We start from the raw sequence: 22,767 nt of genomic DNA, 5'->3' as shown, positions 1-22,767 counted from the left end.
AAAGGTAGAATTTTAAAAATATAATTATTGGTAAGTGATGTATTCCTTCATTGACTTGCTAACAAAGTGAAACAATGCTACACAGTAAAAAGATAGAAGAAGAAGAAGAAGAAGAAGAAGAAGAAGAAGAAGAAGAGGAAGAAGAAGAAGAAGAAGAAGAAGAAGAAGAAGAAGAAGAAGAAGGGTGGGGCAGAAAAAAGATTCCCCCTCACCTCCTATTTTGGATACCCCTCCATGCGGAGTGGTAGAAAGCTGATTTTTCTCTCTCCATTTATTGGAAAGTGACTTGCCACTCTTTTGGTTTGGCACTCAAATGACACAGTACTGAAGTGCTGAGGGAAACACCTACAAATGCTGTTTGAATTGATCACACATAAGGAAACCAAAGGAAACATTGCAGGGCTACTTCTGCTCAAAACACACACACACACACACACACACACACACACACACACACACACACACACACACACACACACACACTCTCTCTCTCTCTCTCTCTCTCTCTCTCTCTCTCTCTCTCTCTCTCTCTCTCTCTCTCTCTCTCTCTCTCTCTCTCTCTCTCTCTCTGCCAGGGACCTAAAAAGATTTGGACAGACATGGAGAAAGCTTGAGGTGGTTTGTGATTGCGGGCATGACCGCATCATGTGCTTTCCAGAAAAAGGAATGAACCATCCCATTTGCAAAGTGTTTTAAAATGCAAGATAAAGTGTCAGCTAATTGCATGCCAAGTCACACAGTTCTTCTGTGACTAGAAGAATCAGTGCTGACTTTTAAACTAGCAGCAGTTTGCAGCTAAAAGTTACACTAACAGAATTACACTACTATGGCATAGCTAAACAGGATAATGATCTATGAAGCATTGGTAATATTATGAGGTCAAAGGCCTGCAAGATACCAAGACTTTAACCTAGTGCTACAGAAATAAGAATTCTACCAAATGTCACATCACTTCATTGCAGCAACATACAATGGGAAAAGATTATTTAACAAATCAACCAAAACTGTATCCATTCCACAATGAGACCTCGGACTGGATTCAAACAGAATGAAATGATCTGTCTCATCCAGAAACTGAGTAGTAATTTCCTAACAAATGCATGCTGTTGAAGAAATTATTCTCAAAGCAGTATCTTTCCAGCAAGGCCTTTCTTTTTCTTTTTCATAAAAAGCAAGAAAACAAAGAACGTGCTAACCTTTTCGTCCCAGTAACTGTGTACGCTTCAATTTTACAACTTCACTGTCTGTTTTACTTGAGGGCCTTGGACAAACAGCTACTTTTTACTTTATATTTGTGTAATGGAGCTGGTATCTGTGATGAATACCAACTTATTTTCCAGCTATGCTTCTGTATTTTTAATAAATATAAAGTATGGAATGTGGCTCATGACAAAACTGAGTGAAAAGCTGTGTGAAATGCTTCTTGCCTACTCTCTTTTCTCACTCTCTTTGCTGCTTGGATAGAGCTGCTGTTCCTGCTGGTGGGAGCAGAACAATTTCCTGAAGAGTCTCAACTGACAGAAGGAAGATCGTCTATGGGGAAACCAAATGTATAATTCGCTCACTCTTTCTAACCCCATCTTTCCTGCTCAATTCAATCACAGATTCCTGACTAACTGCATAATATTTTTGTCTGAATATCTAGTTACCGTATGTCTTTAAACTCATTCGGTTGGACTCAAGCCTAGTCATGCCTAGAGCGGGCCCACTTTTTATTTTTGCATCATTTTGAGACTTCTGACAACACTTCTGACAGTGGTTTACGTTAACAAAACAAAACAAATTAAAATGGTATCAAATAGCAAAAACTGAAACTTTAGGCATAAAATCAAAATGACCTTTAATTCTACATGACAAACCAGTATAAAAACCAAACAGAGCAAGAATGCTTTCACTACAAAAATGTGCTCAGGAAAGGAACTGATAGAACACAGTAAAGAAGACCTCTGAAGATTAGCTCAGTTTACGATTGATGGCCTAAGATATGGCTATCTCCCACTCAGATACCCATGTCCTAAGCCATTTAAGGCACTATCGGCAGCACTAGCATCTTGAATTGGTTGGAGAAACAAATCAGAAATCAGTGCAGTTTTAAGTGCAAGATCAGTGTGTGTGTGCATGCGTGAGTTGAGAATAACTATATCCACCACGTTTTCACCAGGTTCTGAGCACATTTCAATGGCCAGCTCCACATAGCATGGATTATGGCACTCTAAATTGTAGACACACAATTCATTATTGCTTCAGTGGACGCTCATCCACAGGTAGAGATGGAGAATTTGTATTCTGAAATTATATTAATGGAACTTGGCAAATATGTAAAACCACCTTACATTTACGGGTGAGCTTTGAAAAGAAGACTTCCAAGCAAGAGGAAGACTATAGACATTTCTGCAGCAATAACCTTCAAGGGTAGTAGTAACTTCCTTTAAAGAAGGGCACACTAATAGTGACACTAGTTAACTGAATACAGACCACTCTAGAAAATTGCTGTGAGTACAAAAACATATCAACTTCAAACTATCTTAACTATATTTTTCCAGTTGTTAAATCCCTTCTGTATGTGTTTGGTTATTGGTGGATTCACCTCATATGTTGTATACGAACGATAGAGGTAAATTTAGTGGTTGGAAATGCAAAACTTTTTATTAATTTTCAGAGAGGTAGCCATGTTAATCTCTTTAAGTAGTAACAAAACAAAACACACATATATGAAGAAGTGGATTGTAATCCATGAAATCCCACAGTGAAAACACTGAATTTAAACACCTTTGTTTTTGTTGCTGACGATTAATGGCTCTTTTTCATTTAGGTACTAGAAGCAGAAATCTTTTCAGTTTAATATGGTGCTGTTATTTTAATTGCAGAACAAATGTTTACAGGCCACAAGAGTACGTTTAACTTTCAGGCCATCTATTTTCCAATTAATTTTGCATTGTGTACACTATGTATGCAGGTCTCTGATATTGTCTCCATATTACTCTGAAGAGTTTAATCTCAGGTATTCAGAGACCTAGCAGCAGCTGCTCTTACTCCATTAGACTCACAAAGTGACAGAATAATGAATTAGGTTTCTGCCTCTGCTTGAATATATTTCCTTAAGTTGGTGAAGAGAAATTCATTTTTTTTAAAAAAATTGGATGACACTGTACTCATTGTTTGAAACAAAAACCTGTGTGAGGTTTCACATTTTTACTTCCTCACACTGTAGATGATAATCTGTCAACTGTTATAGATGTTCAGTGGTAAACACGTACAAAGAATCTTCTTCCCTCTAACTGTCCCCCACCACATAACTAAGTGGAACACAGAAATACAGTGGTGCCTCGCATAACGATTTTAATTGGTTCAAAAAAAAAAAGTTATGTGAAATATCGTTATGCAAAACACCATTTTCCATAGGAATGCATTGGAAACCGGTTAATCCGTTCCAATAGGCACGGATTGCCGTCCTTAAGCGAAAAAACCCATAGGAAACATCGTTAAACGATACAATGTTTCCTCCATTGGAATGTATTGTAGCTGACTCAATACATTTCAATGGCTTTGCGAAGTCAATTTTTGCAAAATTAAGTGTGTCATAAAAGGGTCAAAAATGGTTTTAAATGCTTGGATTAGCTTCTGCACCCTCTAAAACGGATGCAAAAGTTAATTTGGCTTTGATCTGACTTTTCGTTAATTTATGGTGAATTTTTTTCCCCCAACTTTTGACAGCTGTCAAAATCTGACAGCTCCATTATTTCCTATGGGGGAAGAAAAAATTCACAAAAAATTAATGAAGACACAGCAACTGTTCTAAATGCTTGGATTCGTTAGAGGACCCCCTAAGTCGTGTGCCAACCTGATTTGGCTTTGATCTGAACTTTCGTTAATTTATGGCGAATTGTTTTCTCCCCCATAGGAAAGCATGGAGCTGTCAGATTTTGATAGGTTCATTGGTTCCTATGGGCCGGAAAAAAAAATTAACCATAAATTAACGAAAAGTCAGATCAAAGCCAAATCAGGTTTGCACATGACTTAGGGGGTCCTCTAATGAATCCAAGCATTTAGAACCGTTTTTGACCCTTCTAAGACACCTTTTTAATTGAAAAAAGAAACATCGTTAAGTGAAGCAGGGGACCTAAAATCGCATTCGTTATGCGAAGCATGGTCCCAAACTTCGCTAAGCGAAAATCGCCCATAGGAAACATCGTTATATGGTGCATATTATTTTCTTTAAAAACACATCGTTATGCGAATTAATCGCTAAACGAGGCAATCGTTAAGCGAGGCACCACTGTAATGCAGAAATTCACCTTTTATATTCTTGTAGAAAGCAAGTGTGGGAACATATCCATATCTATACAGGTAGGGGAAAAATATTACAGTACATTTGAAGGAAAGCAAAATTGTTTCCACTTCTGCAGTTATGCTGGGATTCTATGTGGTGTCTGGACAGTGGTGCAAACACTACATAGCGTCCACTGACACCACTGCATCCACCCAAACATTCTTGCATCTAAGCTAACGGTTTGTGTCCTTGATTTCTAGTTCCAATAATCCATAATATAAAATGAAATAGAGCAACAGATGGTCTATAAGAGTCCCAGAACAATTTATCCCATAGACTATTCCAAATTTGCCTAAAGCATAGACAGTAGCAGAGCATGGTAACAGCAAAACCAGGATTGCCAAATAAGACTTCAGGGAAGTTCAGTGTGGAATCTGAAAAAGAGATGTTTGTTGCCTCAGGCCATGATTTTTTGGTGCTATTAAAGTGTGTAAAGCTGTCAGTTATTTAACTGCTGTTGTTGTCGCTGAGGATGTGTTGTAATGAATCTTTATTGATTTTCTGCTCTAAAACATTTTGGACCTGTACTGTGATCTAGCTTCATGGATTCACTAGAGATACAATAAATGTTCTCCAATATATGCTTAATACTGTTTAAAACCTCCTCTGGCCTGTTGCCTTTCTCATTTACATTTCAATCATATCAATCAGTTCTAATGATATTTTGTTAAATGACATCCTGTATTTTTCAGTAACTATAATTTTTTCTTTACTTTTATTAGGCTATAAAGCAAAGGTCGTCAACCCCTGGCCCGCAACCTGAGCCGGACCGGGCCGCAAAGACAGACCTCCTGCCCCCTATGCACTCCCCTCCCCACACTGCTTTGCACACGCTCATGTGTGCCAGTGCCAGCATGAGCACTCCTTCCACTCCTTCATGCATACGCACGAGAGTGCTCATGTGCCTGCGCAAGCGCACGGGGGGGGGGTTGCCCCGCCTCCCTCAGAGGCTCAGCCAGTCCGCAGTCCCAAAGAGGTTGGGGACTGCTGCTATAGAGGACACAGAGATACATAAATGCTGATACTTTGTTCTCAGTCTATGCAGAGAAAGTACACAACAGAGGTTGAAAAGGTTAGTACTACTAGACATGGGGACGAATATAAAAATGAATCGCAATATTCATTGAGTGCTGCTGATTTGTCAGATATTCGTCCCTTCCAGAGACCCCGACAAATATGAAGGAACAAATATAACCATGTAATATTTATCTATTGCCCAGGAATTGTCAGCAGATACAATGGTGCCTCACTTAACGGGCGCCCCGTTTAATGACAAAATTGCATACTGACGAACTTTTTGCGATTGCTTTTGCGATCACATTGCGATGTTTTAAATGGGGAAAAATCGCTTTGCAATGATCGGTACCCTGTTTCCCTTACCGATTATCGCAAAGCGATGATTTTCCCCCAGCTGATCAGCGGTTCCAAAATGGCCACCGGGTAAAAAAACGGCCATCCGCTGTGTTTAGGGATGGATTCCTCGCTTACCGGGCAGCGAAAATGGCCGCCGTATGGAGGATCTTCGCTTAAAGGTCAGTTTTAAGCCCATAGGAACGCATTGAAGGGGTTTCAATGTGTTTACCCTAGAGATGACATGATGCCCACCTCATTTTAACTAGTGCATTTTTGGAGAAAGATCAGTGGTCTGCATCACTACCATAAAAGAACTGCTGGATAGTTCAGTGCTTTAAGTCTCTGGCTCTAAATCCAGAGGTTTGGAGTTTGATTCCTCACTATACTTCTTTGACAGGGGCTAGAGCCTTCCAGCCCTGCAGTTCTAAGATACAGTATAGCAATTATGTGCTGAAAATCTGGTAGATGAGTCATGACAACTGGACTTCTTTCTTATTATGCTGTTGTTTTATTTTATATTTATTATTATTTGGATTGCTGTTAGCTGCTCAGAGTAGAGTTTGGTCTAGATGGGCGGGGTATAAATTAAATAAATAAATAAATAAAATTAGGTTGAAACATTTTACTACTCATCCAAGTAGCTTCTTCAGTCTGAGGACGGTTGGTAGGAGATCCCTGATATATCCTCCACATTGGTTTCATTTCCCCCTGGTCTGAATAGGCTTGTTGGAAGGACAAAGGACTCGGGGTGAGTGAAATTTCCACTTCTGCAGTCCTTCTCCACCCGCTGTCATGAGTCGTTAATGATAGTTAATAATGGTCTTTCTGGTGTGTGGGATCTAGCAGGGATATATCAGGGATCTCCTACCAACTCCCCTCAGAAGCCACTTGAATGAGTAGCAAAATGTTTCAGCCTAATAACAAAGAGGTCCAGTTGCCATGACTCAACTTCCAGATAAGCTCACCTGAATGACTGAGAAGCTTCACAGATGTATTTGCTCCAAACAAATAACTTTTTAGGCCTTTCAGTAAAGTGGCTATAGTCAAAATGCCCTTGATCCCATTTATATTTTTTTTAAATGTGCAGTATCAAATACATACAGTATATTCCTGACCAGTAGTCTTTTTGCACAACATCTTAATGGAGCTCACAGTACAAAGTTTAAGAACCACTGGTCTAGAAGAAAAGCAGGTAAAGAGCAGCCTTCCTTATGGTGTTGGACTGCAACCCCCATCATCCCTAGCCAAAGGTCAAGAATACCCAATTGTAAAAAACAGAATGAGCTACAGTCCAACTACATCTGGAGGGTGGTACTTTGCCCACCATGATCTTAGATGGCACAGAGATTTCATAGGAAAAAAATACATCTTATAACTTAGCTTCATATGGGAAGAGTCACTGCTAAGGATAAACTAAATGGTTCAGTCCATTTAAGTTTTAAAAATGTACATTTTTAATGTATATTAAATATAAATAAATAAAATGTATATTAAAATGTGTATTTCCCCTGCAGCCATCACCTAGCCTATTTCTTTCCTTTTTATCCTCTGTTTCTTTTCCCAACTTGGACTCTGTGATTAATCTGGATTTTACCTTTAGTTTCCTTTAGTTTATTTTTTTATGTTTTACGTAAACCACCCAGAGTACACACGTTCTAGATGGGCAGTATATAAGTTTAATAAATAAATAAATAAATAAATAAATAAATAAATAAATAAATAAATAAACAAACAAACAAACAAACAAACAAATCCATCCATCCATCCATCCATCCATCCATCCATCCATCCATCCATCTACAAAATGTCACATTTGCCACATATGTTTAACATAAACAGTTACTGCATAAGGGAAAAGAATGTTCTTGTACCTGTAATAGGTAAGATATAGCACCTGTACACAACATTTGAAAAACAAACAGACATAGAAGTATTCCCCTAGATTTATAGACAGGTGCGTTTGTATTCTGAACTCAACTTGGCCCTTGGGTGCAATTGCTCTTCTGCAGGCTCAGAGAGACTGATAATGTCTTCCTGTCATGTTTTATTAGGAGAACTTACAAAACAAACTGCAGGGTACTCTATCTGCACATATCTGGTTGCAAACCGAAATGTTTAGTTTCTTCTTCATTCTCACAATGCCCTTAGGAGACTGGTAGCATCTCATCTTTTGAAACACTGTACACAAGTACAGTTCTGTTACTTTATCCTATTTATCCTACAAAGACGGATCGGTGCACTGGGATGAATCCAAGAGTCCTTCTGTTCAGAAAGGGGAAATTCTAGCTAATTCCCTCCTTTTCATTAGAGCCTCCTGTGTCATCACAAAGCTGTTCTGGAGTAGCCCAGATTGTTGTGGGATGCAAGATGCAGTAGCAGAAGGGTAAACTAGTGTATGTTGCATCTGACATGTCTTTGCATACCCATCCCCAAGCAAAGTTCCATGGTTCATGTTAGAATCCAACCCAGTATTCTTTGGGAATCTAACTTTGCTTGGATTTAAAAGTATCACGGACACATTGGTACCGCTGGAGTTGTTTGCTAGGTCTTATTCTTCTGCTAGTTCACACTTGGAAGATAGATCAAAAGGAGCAGTGAGATAGCAATTAAGGATAGTAAATGTACCAGGACAAAAATACTTATATTCAAAAACAAAAATAATTATGCAAGAGCAAAGAAGTGATTCTGCAATGTTAGTCTCTATTGGATCTGAGAACTTTATACTGTAGAAGCTAAGAACTAATAAAACAAAGATTCTAGATCGTCCCTGTGATGCAAATTTCCATAAGCCAGACAACGCCATGAGAACTTTCAGTGCATCCACCTTCTGCAAACTTATTCTTTCATCTCACTAGGGACCTATGCAGGGACTCTGTCAGATCTCAAAGCTCATAACATAACATAGTTCAAAACAATGAACTATGCCATCACTTATGCCTTTAAGGGGTTACTGCAGCAACAATTAACTACTTCACTAAGGCTTTAAGACCTTAACTTCCTTATGTTTTAGCAGTGGGTTAGCTCAAAAAAACAAACAGAAACAGCAGAAAACCCCCAAAGGCAGAGTTGTTCTCATTAAGGTTCAGCAAGACAGCCCTATCATTCAAAAACCAGGACAGTGTTGTCAAAGTGAAATGCCATCACTGGGTATAATAGTGTCATTTTCCTGAAAAAAAGAAGAAATATCAGCATGCCAAACAGCCATTTCTGGAGGTACTCCAATGTGAAGTAAATGGTACCTAAAATGCTAAATGTTAGATTCATGTCAAAAATAAAAAGGGGAAAAAACCCTCTACTTTCTTCAACTATGGAGTGTTAATTACTCAGGCAGGCAAAGTTTAAGAATGTATTTATATGAAATAGTCTGTGTCTTGCGATAAAGAAGAGGTACATTTGACGGCAAGAAGAAACAGAAAGCACTCTCAAGTAAACATCTAACAGTCTTTCACTGTCTTCCTAAACACTGACTTATCTACACAAGGTATTAAAGAAAAAAATAAAGCTAGGAAATAAAAATATACATAACATAGTGTGTTCACTATCAAAGGAAGGTTGTTTTATCAGTTAAGCCAGTAGCTTAGTGAAAGCATAATTAAGAAGATGTTTGCTTTATCCATTAATGTAGAACTATAAACATTGGTGTACAGACCCTATTGGCCACAATGAGTATGGCAAATGGCTAGGAACTGTGAGAGCTGAATTCTAGATATTTTGGCATACAATTTTCACAGTCCTTTCTCATTTGTCATGCTCAATGGGAGCTGCAGGTCAAAGATTCTGGAGGGACAAAGGTTCAGCACCACCGGCTTAATGCTTAACTTGACAGAATGGAAAAATGCTCAAGGTTTTATGAGGTGAGAGGAAGGTCTAGTCCTTTAACCCAGTGGTCCCCAACCTTGGGCCTCCAGATGTTCTTGGACTTCAACTCCTGGAAATCCTGGCCAGCAGAGGTGATGGTGAAGGCTTCTGGAAGTTGTAGTCCAAGAACACCTGGAGGCCCAAGGTTGGGGACCACTGCTAACCCACACATGTGCAGCCAAGGAAGTGGCAGATGCATCCTAGAATGATAAAGACATAGAACCTCAATTTAATAACCATTTAGAATTTTAAATTAGAGGAGAGTATGAGAAATTGGGGAATCTGAGTCCATCTTAAAAAGATGAAGCTTCTTTGTGTGTGACTTGGAAAGTTGGCTGAAAACTGCTAACGGTGTCTGCTTGCTAACAAAGAGAGGGTTATATCGCCAGCTCATCTCATCCGAGAGAGGCCTTCAAGCCTAATCTGACTGGTTTCCTGGTACTACACTTATTGGGAGATGACTTGAGCTGTAAGAAAAGGAGGTGAGGACAGAAAGTGCTCTGGTCTTCTGGAATATTTGAAGGAATTCAAAGCCTAGTTGGAAGATCATTGGCTAGAATGGAACATTTAATGTATAAAAAGGAGTTCAGAAGCTACTTTATGGGCTTTATGAATCATGATGCTTTTCTGGTATGGAGGATGTACTCTGGGCATGACCATGCTGACTTCTATGCTACTGAGTATTAGGTAGAACAGTCTAATTTTCTTATTTTCTGGTGTGTTCTCTTGATTGTCTTAGTTTTGTTTCAATTGTATTTTTGCTCTAAATACTTTTTGAAACCTTTTTTAAAAACCTTATTGTCTTTTTACTGTCTTTAGCAAAACACACAAACTTCTCAACTGAGAAACTGGATTTTTGGATCAGAGGGTTTGTGATTCGAATTCCATGTCTTTCCTTTGAACAATTTTGGTATTTTTGTGGATGTGGTAGCAGCTGTACTTCACAAGATGGGTGTACTGGTCCTAAGGGTCTAGCCTTGTGGGAGCACTGTAAAGTCTGGCATGTTGGAAGTCACACATGTTCTAGAATTTTGAATGCTCCTTAAAATAATTAAGGTTTGTGCGTGTGGTAGAAACAGCAGTCCTGAAAATATACAGGGTATTTTAAATATGAGCTTTGAATAACAGTTTACTAGAAGTTTCTGCAAAACTATCGGTCTGTTCCAGACAAGTCTGGAAGCAAGGCCATTGTACAATAGCATTCCCCTGCAAAAGAATCTCTTTCACGCCTGGCAGTTGAACATGTTTACAAATGATAAAAAGTAAATTAAGGAGAGGATTGAACGGGTATTGAAATAATTGGTTTGTATTATGTAATATGTTAACATATTGGCTCTATGGTTTGGAAATGGGGATGAGCACCGCGCCCTAGAGTCGGACATTACTGGACTAAATGTCAAGGGGAACCTTTACCTAAGAATTTTGGATGTTTCCAACAACTCTGAAGTATTTTGTGCCTATGGAACATAGAAGCAATGTAGATGAATAAAGCTAGTATAGTTAGACAAGCTGATGTTGCCTATAATCATTGCAACAATGAAAAAGACTTGTACTTTTACAGCCAGATGAATTTTGATATTTATTTATTTATTTATTTATTTCATTTATACCCCGCCTATCTAGTCAATTGTGACCACTCTAGGCGGCTTACAACATGCATTTAAAAAAGAAACATATAACAAACCACATCACAAATAATAATTTACATAAATTAAGATAGAATTAAAAAAAAATTTTTTTCCCCAAAGATGGCGAGAAACGGGATATATTATAACAGAAAAAGAAAGTGTTAGGTAGAAAGGGGGAAGGCCTGCCTAAACATCCATGTTTTCAGTTGTTTCTTGAAAATACCCAGCGAGGGAGCTGCGCGAATGTCAGGAGGTAAGTTGTTCCAGAGGCGAGGAGCCACCACCGAGAAGGCCCGGTTTCTTGTCTTTTCCTTCCGGGCCTCCCTCGGCGTCAGGCTCCTCAGCCTCACCTCCTGACTCGCACGGGTGACACGGGTAGAACTGGGTGGGAGTAAGCGTTCCGCCAAGTATCGAGGCCCTAAACCGTTTAGGGCTTTAAACGTAAGCGTTAGAACTTTGAAGTCAACGCGGAACCGAATGGGCAGCCAATGCAGCGCGGCCAGAATAGGAGAAATGTGATGGTATCTTCGAGCTCCACTTAGGAGTCTGGCCGCCGCATTCTGCACCACTTGGAGTTTCCGCGTCAGCCTCAAAGGTAGCCCCACGTAGAGCGCGTTACAGTGGTCTAATCTTGAGATTACGAGCGCATGGACCAGGGTGGTGAGCGCCCCCACATCGAGATAGGGTCGCAGCCGGGCTATCCGCCAAAGATGAAAAAAGGCGGTGCGGACCACGGACGCCACCTGAGTCTCCATGGAGAGCGCCGGGTCCAGGTGGATCCCCAGACTGCGAACCCCATTCTTTGCGGCAAGAGTCACCCCCCCCAAACGAGAGGGAGTCACCCAAGCCTCCAACAGTGGGGGCACCCACCCTCAAGACCTCCGTCTTGTCCGGGTTCAGCCTCAGCCCGTTCTCCTGCATCCATTCCAGTACGGTCCCCAGGCAGCGCTGGAGGGACAGGACGGCATCACCTGCAGTTGGAGTAAAGGAGATGTAGAGCTGGGTGTCATCCGCATACTGATGACACGACGCTCCACATCCCCTGATGACCCCACCCAGCGGCCTCATAAAGATATTAAACAGCATTGGGGAGATAATCGACCCCTGTGGAACCCCACAATTGAGGCTCCACGGGGCCGAGACACTGTCCCCAAGCTGTACTCTCTGGGGACGGTCCTCCAAGAAGGAACGGAGCCAGGCAAGCGCCAGGCCTCCAATTCCCAGCTCGGAGAGCCTCCCCAGGAGGATACCATGGTCGACGGTATCGAAGGCCGCTGAGATGTCGAGAAGGACTAACAGAGAAATTTTTCCCCTGTCAGCCTCCCTCAGTAGGTCATCGTACAGGGCGACCAATGCCGTCTCTGTTCCGTGGCGCGGCCTGAAGCCCGACTGAAATGGATCCAGGGCATCCGTTTCTTCCAAGTGAGCTTGAAGCTGGTCGGCCACCACCCTCTCCACCACCTTGCTCATGAAAGAAACGTTGGCGACGGGCCTATAATTGCCAATTTCGTCCGCCGCCAAACTAGGTTTCTTTCTTATGGGCCTAATGAGTGTTTCCTTGAGGGCAGAAGGAAACCTGCCCTCAAGGAAAGACCCATTTATTATTACAGTGGCCCATTCGGTTGTTATCAGCCTGGCTGCTTTGATTAGCCAGGCCGGGCAAGGGTCAAGGGAGGAGGTGGTGGCACGGCAGCGATCAAGCACCTTGGCCACCGAATCAGGCGTGACAGGCTGAAAGGTGTCAAAAATCACCGGGCAAGACGGAGCGCTGGACATCTCTGCTCGACTCACTGTGTTCAAAAAAGGAGAGAGGTCCCGGCGGATGGCCTCCACTTTAGATTTAAAAAAGGCTGCAAACTGGTCAGGTGAGAAACTAGGGGGAGGCCTATCACCAAGACCAGTTCCGGATAGGTTGCGCACTATACGGAATAACTCCGCCTGCTGATTGGACGCTTCGCTTATCCGGTTAGCGAAGTAAGTTCGACAAGCAGCCTTCACCTTAGAGAGGTAAAGGTTAGTTGCGACCCTGACAGCTATCCAATTATAATCCGTCGGGTCCTTCCTCCACTTACGCTCTAGCCTTCTCCTATGTCACTTCAGCGCTCGGAGCTCCTGGTTAAACCAAGGCGCCGGGCGCATTCTGCAACGGAGAGGGCGTTTAGGTGCGATCATGTCTACGGCCCTGGTGGCAGCCATGGTCCAGCTGTCAACCAGAGCGTCAACAGGAGCGCTAGCCAGGTCAGCCGTGACCCCTCTCATGGCATCCTGGAATCCAACCGGATCCAGTAGCCTTCGAGGGTGGACCATGAAAATAGGTCCCTGCTCCCTGCGAGGGGGGAGAGCCACGGAAACCTTACATTTTACCAGATGGTGATCTGACCATGACAAGGGGAGCGACACAAGGTCGGTCACCACCAGACCACACTCGCTCCAATTGGTGGAAAAGACCAGGTCCAACGTATGGCCACCCACGTGGGTGGGGCCGTTTACATGTTGGGACATGTTCAAGGAAGCCATGGTTTCCAGGAACTCAAGAGCTGGCCCGGTAACCTCTGCCCCCGCATGCACGTTGAAATCACCCAAGACCAGAAGCCTTGGGGATCCCAACAGTGCCGCGGAGACAAAGTCGGTCAGCTCCGGAAGGGAAATCGCTGGGTTACAGGGAGCGCGATAACACAGCAAAATCCCAATTCCATCCCTGGCCCCAACCGACACGTGGAGTGCCTCTAGACCCGGCCTTACCACCGAGGAGCGTCTGGTAACCTGTAAGCTAGGTTTATACACAATGGCTACTCCCCCCCCTCGCCCCTCCAGTCTACCCTGGTGCTGGACGGCATAACCGGGCAGACAGATAAGAGCCAGGGGAGGACCCCCCTCCCCGCCAATCCACGTCTCGGTTATGCATGCCAGGTCTGCGTCCTCCTCCAGGATAAGGTCACAAATTACCTGGGATTTATTGGACACAGACCTGGCATTCAACAGCAGCAGGGATAGAGTGGAAGGCTGGCTGAACTGGTTACCTCGATATTGGGGGTTGGTCACAGTCTCAGAACATATGATTAGAAATGGTCTGATTTCATTCAGGAATTAACCCTTCTGGGGAAAATACTAGCTGTGATGAACAGTGGTTTCTGATTTTTCCATAGAGGTCCATTAAATTTTGTAGGGCTCCTAGGGAGATTTTCAGGCATCAGACTCCCTAACCTGACACTGATGCCAGGCTGGTTCCGTAGTCCTAATGACAACTCACTCTCCTGGGTTCATCTGCCCCAGGTCAAACAGAGTAGTATGGCTCAGTGGCTACAGAAAGCCTTCCCGCACTTGCACAGTCATCACAGGGAGCACTTCTATTTTTCATCCCAAATGGATTCAGGTGACCTCTAGTAGATTATCTAAGCAGCAAAAGGGTACACGTGGTTCTCCAGATTTTGTTTCTCTGCAATGCTCATCAGTCTTACCCAATACAGTAAATGGTGAAATACTATGGCATTCCAATATGACAGGAGGGCCGTATGTACCCTATGATTTGCTTTTGTAGGAACAAGCTGTAAAGGATCAGAGCTCAACCCTATACATATTATCTAGGGATAGATTACACTGAAATCAACACAATGTCTGAATTGACTTGCATAGGATTGCACTGTAGGACCACTTAGTGGGCTCATCCAATGTGGAAATTTTCAGAGATGTGTATGTCAAAAACAAGGTTGAAAATAAAACCAAACCATGGCCATGAAATTCAGAACTTAAAAAAAAAAAGATTGGCCCCTAGCAGTATACATTTATTGATTATTTTTCTTTGAATATTTGAATTACTTACTGGATTGAGGACAACTGTGAAGAACAACTCGCCTCCCTGTATACTTTTGTTAAGTTCTTTTGGACCACCTGGATACTCCTTGTAGAAAATTGTATGAGTAAAAAGACCACATGTTTGTCGAGGAAGAACCTGAATAGAAATAAAACATTAAACAAAGAAGTGCGGGGGGGAGAGAGCTTAGTCTAGCTGATGCCAAGCCCTTTAAATTACAATGTTGTTAATGAAAGAATACATGGAATGTAAGAGTTAAATGCTCCTAACATGGTTAGGTGATTCCCTTGGGTCTAGGGTGGCCATTTACACATCATTCCCACCAGAAGAAATGTATCACCAAAAAGAGAGCAAAAATAAAAAATTAACAGAGCTATAAAATTTTGTATATGCTAATATGCAGAGATGGAAATTTTTAAAATTATTATGCATGTACTCAAGCAAGTCCCACCCCCAGACTTCTCCTTACAAGAATTTACTCAGACCTCTATACTGAACATGCAAACTCCAGATGTGGGAAGAAAACTGGAGACACAATTTAAAAGTGTATCTCTATCTACACCATATGTACAGCCGTACATGGTTTCAGGTTGTTACATGAGCAGGGCACTACCAAAACAATGAATCAACACTAGGAACATAAATTATAGCAGTAGAGAAGGCCACCACAACCACTTGAACTGCAGCTTTAACGAGCTACCAAATGCTTGTGTCTCATATCTATCAGCCATAACCCTAGCAGCAGTGGAACACATTCTGTGAAATTCAGAGCAGGGACAGGATTATCAGGGTGCAGACAGCATGAAAATCCACCCTCATGAGTCCTTTGAAGCTGCAAGATCAACAACATGACCTTGTAAATCGACAACATTGCCTTGAACTGGACCCAGAAACAAAAAGGTTGCAAAAAAATAAATTAAAAAAAATCATGGAGAATGAAAGTTATATGTTCCAGTCAATGGCCCCAATCAGAACTCTCATTTATTTTCGACTGTATTTCAGACCGTAATCAAAGGCAACTGACATAGACAGCGTTGTAATAACCTAATCTGGAGGTAAGTAAGGCATGAATTTTCAGGGCCACTTTTGTAGTCAATGTGATCTTTTGGTATGCACAAGGTTTACAATAATCTTCTCCTTTAAGATTACTTACAAGAAGCTGGGAATGTTACCAGAACATTCAAAACCTGAAACAAGATACCTCACCATTATGTTTTTGTGGATGAAGCCTTTTCTGTACCGTGCAGGTTTTAGATGTGGATATTCTTCTGTGCTCGTGATTTTGATATTCCAGACTTTCTTCCAGGCATCATAGAGCTGAACATGAACAGGATAGACACCAGAATGGTGTGGTGCTACAGCATATCCCATATCAGTTGGAATGCCATGCTCCTGAAAGTAAATATAATCAGGTTGGAATAAGTAATGAAAGCTTGTCTGTGACAATATTGTTTTTCACATCTTGCTATCGACGACATTGTCAGTAAAAAGACGACAAAAGTTGCAGATGATAAACTGGCCCCTTAGAAATAGAATCTACAGGCAATAGCAGCAAGACCAGCTCTGGAATTCCCTAATAAGGAATTCTCTCCCTTTGGCCCATATACTGGGAGCCAGAGAGCTTTAATTTTATTAAGGTAGATTTTTGGCCACTGAGTGGTTGATGTTGAAGGAGCTGGTTAGGATTTGGGTGATATATTTTTCCTAGTGCTGTGTTTGTGTTTTTAAATGTTCTGAACTGTGACTTTAGTCACTACTTCAACATTGTACTTTTATATAATGTTACTGGGAGCAACCCTGAGTCCCATTAGAAAGACAAAATATAAATCCAACAAATAATCCAATGACGTTTACAACTCTCTTTACTGTTGATCTATATCAGTGGATTCAGGTGGCCTGTAATGTCTGTATGTTGGGCATTATAATACCGTATTAATAAAATGCATGTTGATCTTTCACCACATGTTCAGAATGGAATAAATTAGAGCTTCTAAGAATTTAGAGCAAGTGTCAGCTTGAATCCTTCATCTCAAATTCCATTGGGCTTTACAAGGCAGTTTTCTTGCAAACTAATTTACTGCACTTATTGCTCATCTAAGATCTGTGAGTCAAAGTCTTAACAAAGTAATTATTCCAAGTATGTAAAAAGTAATGAATAATACCTGTTATATAATTCTAATTGCGGTTGTGGGGTTTATACGAAGAGGTTCCAGTTAAGGAAGGTTGGTTGCTGTGACAATTCCAGGCTAGCATTGAAAAAACAGGATCTTGGGGCTTCCAAAGAGTTCTATTGAGTAGATTCAGCACCATCCCAAATCACAGTGGATAATTCATGTAGAATAGCAATAAATAAGTATACTAGTTTTCTTCAAACCCTTGTTAGCAGTCTATTCATTTACCCTAAAGGTCCTGAGATGTGAAATTTTGCAAAAAGCCCACTCCCAACTAGATCACAAGGTAGATTTTACAGGTAAAAAGCTTTTGACCTTCTGCTATGTTGTGTTTCAAGTACTGCACAATAATAATAATAATAATAATAATAATAATAATAATAATAATAATAATAATAATAATAATAATAATAATAATAATAATAATAATAATAATAATAATAATAATAAAACCAATATTCCCAATGGGATTTTCTTAGATACTACAAAAGAAGTGTACCTGATAAAATTGTATTGTATCATTCCTTTAACACATTTTCAATACTCCTGTACATATACTGTTTAGATAAATGACCTATGCTTTCAGTTCATTGAAATAGTTCACTTCTGTACCTACATGGCAAACACTGGTATATTTAATCTTTTCAGTACTGAATTACTGCAAGGATATTCAGTGCCCCTGATGTAAAATATCACAGCTAGAAAAAACAATTTGAAGAAACTAAGTTTTAGAGAAACTGAGAGACGATGGCAACTGTATAAAGTTAAAGACACAAATGTCATTTGGCTTGGGGTAAACCCCACAAATCCTAGGAAGACATGTATAGGATGGCACTATAAAGAATTATGTAATGGGAAAAGTGTTTTTGAAGCTTAACTCTACGGGTCGCTATTACTTCATATTGTACTCTTGTAATCTGTTCAGAGGTAGCAGCATAGTTTAATTTTTCAGGCCACAAAGATACCACTAAAATAGAATACACATCCGATACACCTAAATTCTTGTGAAGTGATATATGCATTATAAATGGAATGTTAATGCAATTGCCAAATGTAAAGAAAGAGGGAAATAGCACATTGGTTGAATGTAATATATTATTTTTGTACAAATGCTCCTTTTAAAAGCCTGAAATGTAATATCAGACAACACACCCTTATTTACTTCAGGATGTATCAATATGGATAGCACTTTTTGACCCAGAGGCATATAACGGTAAAGTCCGGTTCAGATATTTCTTATATTTACTCAAGTGCAAATTTGCTAACTGATCATGGCCATTCTTGAGCACAAAACTCACGGTTTTTAGCTGGTAGCAATTTCCATGTTCCCAAAGAGTGAGAAAATAGCCTTTAAGATCACATAAATGGCCAGGGTCAATGCCCCTCTAATTAGCTCCAGGACTTTTTCAGGAAGAGATGTATCAGCAGTTGGTCTCAATTTGAGGTATGAAGGTACTAGAATAACAATGCATCTGCTCAGTGATTTGATTGCATTCATCCAGTGGCATTGTATAAACATAACTGCATTTGAGTACATTTCATTACATGTTGATAGTGTCAGTACAGATAACTAAAGATGTGTTTCAATACATTTGCATAAATGTTAGAAAAAAAAGCATTACATTGAAAAGATTGGAGGAAGAAGTAAAGTATGATAAAAACATCCCTGCTGAACTCATAGCATATATATTTAACTTACTAAAGCAAATTTTTTGTTGAGAATCATTTGTTCCACCAGAGATGACTCATTATGGAAGAGATGAGGTTGCATGTGGCTCCACATGTGAGGAAACCACCAGAATTCATCCACAGATCCCAGTAATAGGTCATCACCTTCATCTTCTTCTACAGTTCCTGCACAAATAAATTTTAAAATATCGAAATAACTTCTCATTTTATTTTTAGAAATCCTTGTTACAACTACTAATAAAACCACCAGAGTTGGCACTTTTCTGCCTGAAGTGAAGGACAAAATGGCATACCCATTCAATTCCACGTTGAAAAGCCAAGAAGACTACAGCAGCACTGGTAATGGAATAGCATCAGCATGAAGGACAGGACTTCTGTCTACCAATATCTTACTACAATTTTCTGATCTCCTGGCATCTGCTGCCAGAGGCAATGGTTTCATTTAGCCCTAGGCAGCATGGTGATGAACCCTAAAATTAGATCACACCAAATTCTGCCAGGGAAATTCAATCTAACCTCAGAAGAAATTCATAAGCAACCTAAAGCAGGAGGCTATTGGTTGCTTATAGAATTATTCAGGTATGAAGAATTCCTTATGTGATTAGGTACTGATCCAGAAAAAGGAAATCAGAATCAAGATTTACTTCTACTCTCTCTCTCTCTCTCTCTCTCTCTCTGTGTGTGTGTGTGTGTGTGTGTGTGTGTGTGTGTTTGTGTGTGTGTGTGTGTGTGTGTACACATACCATTTTAAAGAATAGCTCTTTCTAGAACCTTAAGGCTAAGGACACTGGCGAGAATTGGTTAGAATAGGGACCAGCAAGGCACAGCTGGCAGTAAGCCAGAATTACTGAAGCTTACAATGGAACATCTCACGAGAAGAGAAGACTCCCTGGAAAAGACTCTGATGTTAGGAAAGTGTGAAGGCAGGAGGAGAAGGGGACGACAGAGGATGAGATGGTTGGACAGTTGTCATCGAAGCCACCGACATGAATTTGACCCAACTACGGGAGGCAGTGGAAGACTGGAGGGCCTGGCGTGCTCTGGTCCATGGGGTCATGGAGAGTCGACTAAACGATGATGACAATGGAACATCACTATGTGGGGCTAGAGAGGTACTGAGGCAGTGGAGCCAGCTGTGTGCTTGGGGAACAAGAGACCTAAACCACAAATTATAAGTGATCATGTTAGAATAGCTGTCTATATTAATAAGACCCTCTTCCCCATGAGTCTTAGCTGAGCATATTCTGGGAGGTTTGTTACCTTCTCATTGACATTAGTGGAAGAGGAGGCAAACTGATTTTATTCTGCTATTTTTAAATAATGATATAGTTCTGGGACTTATAAATAATTTATTTTGGGGATCTAATGTGGTTACTTATTTAAGTTCTTGATTTCTGAAGCTCTGCAGTCTCATGTGTCCCATGTCTGTCTTTCTATTGGCATAACTTATTTCTCTGTAATTCACCATTCTGTTTACTACTTTGCTACCCATGCTGCCTCCCATTCTTTCAGTCTGGAAGAAGAAAGTGATTTTAGAAATGGCATTCAGGAGGCTGAAATAATGCAGCAGCAGCCTGCCTGGGATCATTAAATTTTAAGAGTTAATTAAAACCGGTGACTTTGTCATTGAACAATATGGTCCTTTCAGGGTGAACCAACATAAAGGGATCATTCTGGGGTAATTATGTAGATATACTCCTTTCCCCATGCCATCAGAGAGGCTTAGATCTTGTTCACACTGTAGCAATCATGCAAACTAGCTCTTCTGATTCCTGCTTCTTCACATGGCTATTGGACAGAGTGATGCTGCTGCTGAAAGTACTATAAACTGGGCTGCATCCAGATTCCAGAGTAGCACTTCTTGGAAAATCTAATATTCATAATTGAATTTGGAGAAAGCAAGGTCTGTAACCTATCTCACTATAAATCTGCAATACTCCATCTTGTCCTCTCTTTCTATCAGCTCATTTTACCTGTTGTTCTGCTTCTGTCACTGTTGAAATTTTATTTTACTTTTCTTATGTTCAGCTGACACCACTGTATCCATGCACCCATTTATCCAACAAGCATATTGCCAATTTGATATGCCATATTAAAAAAAAAGCAATGAAAAGGTCCATGGCATTTTACCTCATGCTCCCTGAACCCCCTTTCTATACCCCTTCCCTAGTAACTAACGGAGCAGCTTTATTTTATCGATTGTGATGGGTACGAATAGAAAGTAGAACTATCTGGCATGTAGGAGTTTGTTTTAGATGCCTGCTGTTTATAAAGCGTAAATCTATTCATTCCTTATGGTTAAAAAAAAAAGTACCTCAAAGCCTTGAACTGTCCCTGAATGATTCGTGAAACTCTTCATACACCTTCCCATCCCCTGTGACAAACTCAGGTAATTGCCGAGACAAGCTTCACACCATTTGTCCATTTCCAGCTAGGATTTAAAATATCTAGCATATCCTATCTCACAGACATAACATAAAATCTGGGTTGAAAATGATATTCTCTTTATATGCATGTCATAAAGATTTTGCCTTTATTATGGAACTGCTGGATAGCTCGGTGGTATAGGTCAGTGGTTCTTAACCTTTGTTACTCGGATGCTTTTGAACTGCAACTCCCAGAAACCCCAGTCAGGACAGCTGGTGGTGAAGGCTTCTGGGAGTTGCAGTCCAAAACTCCTGAGTAACCCAAGGTTAAGAACCAGTGGTATAGGTATCTGGCTGCAGAGCCAGAGGTTGGGAGTTTGATTCCCCACTATGCCTCCTTGACAGGGGCTCAACTCGATCCATAGAATACCTTCTAGCTCTGTAGTTCTAATATAATGATGATGATGAGACAGGCTACTTCCAGGCTCAAATGTCCCTTGGGTATATTTCAACTTCCATATCTCAAAAATGATTTCAAGTCATAAAAAAGGGAACTTTAAACAAATGCACAAATTCTTAAATGTACAATTGATACGCTACCATGTAATATCAGGATCTCCCCGATTCATTCAATTTGTATTCAACTTGTGTGCCATGAAAAAGTGCTAAAGGTACCTAACAAGGAACCCATCTGATGTATCTGGGGAAAATAGATCCAAGTTTATTGAAATGTTGTGCAGATGTAGTCAATGTCCAAATCCATTATTACTTCAGAAAAATAAATTAAAAACTTGAGGCCACAATTCTGGGAGGGAGAGAACAAAAGTTTCAGTTAAGTTTGTTCCAGAACTCACTTTCTGGGTCAAACATGAAAATTCACTAGTTTCAATCACAGATGTAAAGTATTTTAATGACTTTTTAAGATCAGAAATGTTCAATATCAGCTGTTTACAATCTGCTCCTTTTGTGATAGTAAATTGCAAGAATATTGCACATGGATTATGAGACACTGGAACTGCTATTAAAACTACATTTGATCCTTTTAAGGAGAAAGGTGGGGTAAAATAATTTAAATAAACACATAGAATTAAAAAAAAACATTACTAATTCATGAAATAAGGAAGACTTCACTGATTTTCTAGTTCTGTCCCCCTGAAGGAGAAGTTTTTCTTTCCTTCAAGATTGATTGAAAGTTCTTCATTCTTATTTCATTTCATTTTATAGTAGAGAATTTAAGCAGCAAAATCAATTTCGTATCATATGCACTGTAAGAACATAAACAAATTGAAAGTGATTTTAACTTCTTCTTTTTTTAAAAAAAAAAACTTACCTGTATGGTAAAATTTCCCTGAAAATCCCAGGTTGAAAGTGAAATTTGTAATTTGAGCTCTCATAAGATTCTGAGTATCAAGGAGTGCCTGAAATAAATATAGATTTATAAAAATATAAGTATATACGTAGTAATGACATAAGTGCAGAATAGAAGATATGGGGCACCTTTTCTTCAAGCACAGCGCCTTTAGCTCTGGGGATCTGCTTAGCTAACCAATGGATTAGTTAT

General features: G+C 40.3%; 1 protein-coding gene across 2 annotated transcripts in view; it reads right to left on the bottom strand.

Moving 5' to 3' along the window:
• Positions 1-22,767, bottom strand: part of LOC110072807 (bifunctional heparan sulfate N-deacetylase/N-sulfotransferase 3) — an 86,076-nt gene that overhangs the window by 25,174 nt on the left and 38,135 nt on the right. For both annotated transcript variants that reach the window (XM_073001718.2, XM_078376630.1), the window contains exons 3-6: positions 22,537-22,624; positions 18,851-19,005; positions 16,187-16,372; positions 14,990-15,118 (exon numbers count right to left, since the gene is read on the bottom strand). In XM_073001718.2, coding sequence (XP_072857819.2) covers positions 14,990-15,118; positions 16,187-16,372; positions 18,851-19,005; positions 22,537-22,624 — 558 coding nt within the window. The remainder of the gene's footprint in view (positions 1-14,989; positions 15,119-16,186; positions 16,373-18,850; positions 19,006-22,536; positions 22,625-22,767) is intronic.

The sequence above is a fragment of the Pogona vitticeps genome, chromosome 5, assembly GCF_051106095.1.
Source record: "Pogona vitticeps strain Pit_001003342236 chromosome 5, PviZW2.1, whole genome shotgun sequence".
NCBI classification, from domain to species: Eukaryota; Metazoa; Chordata; class Lepidosauria; order Squamata; family Agamidae; genus Pogona; species Pogona vitticeps.
The sequence above is the reverse complement of the archived record's forward strand: the minus strand, read 5'-3'. Positions and strand labels throughout refer to the sequence as shown.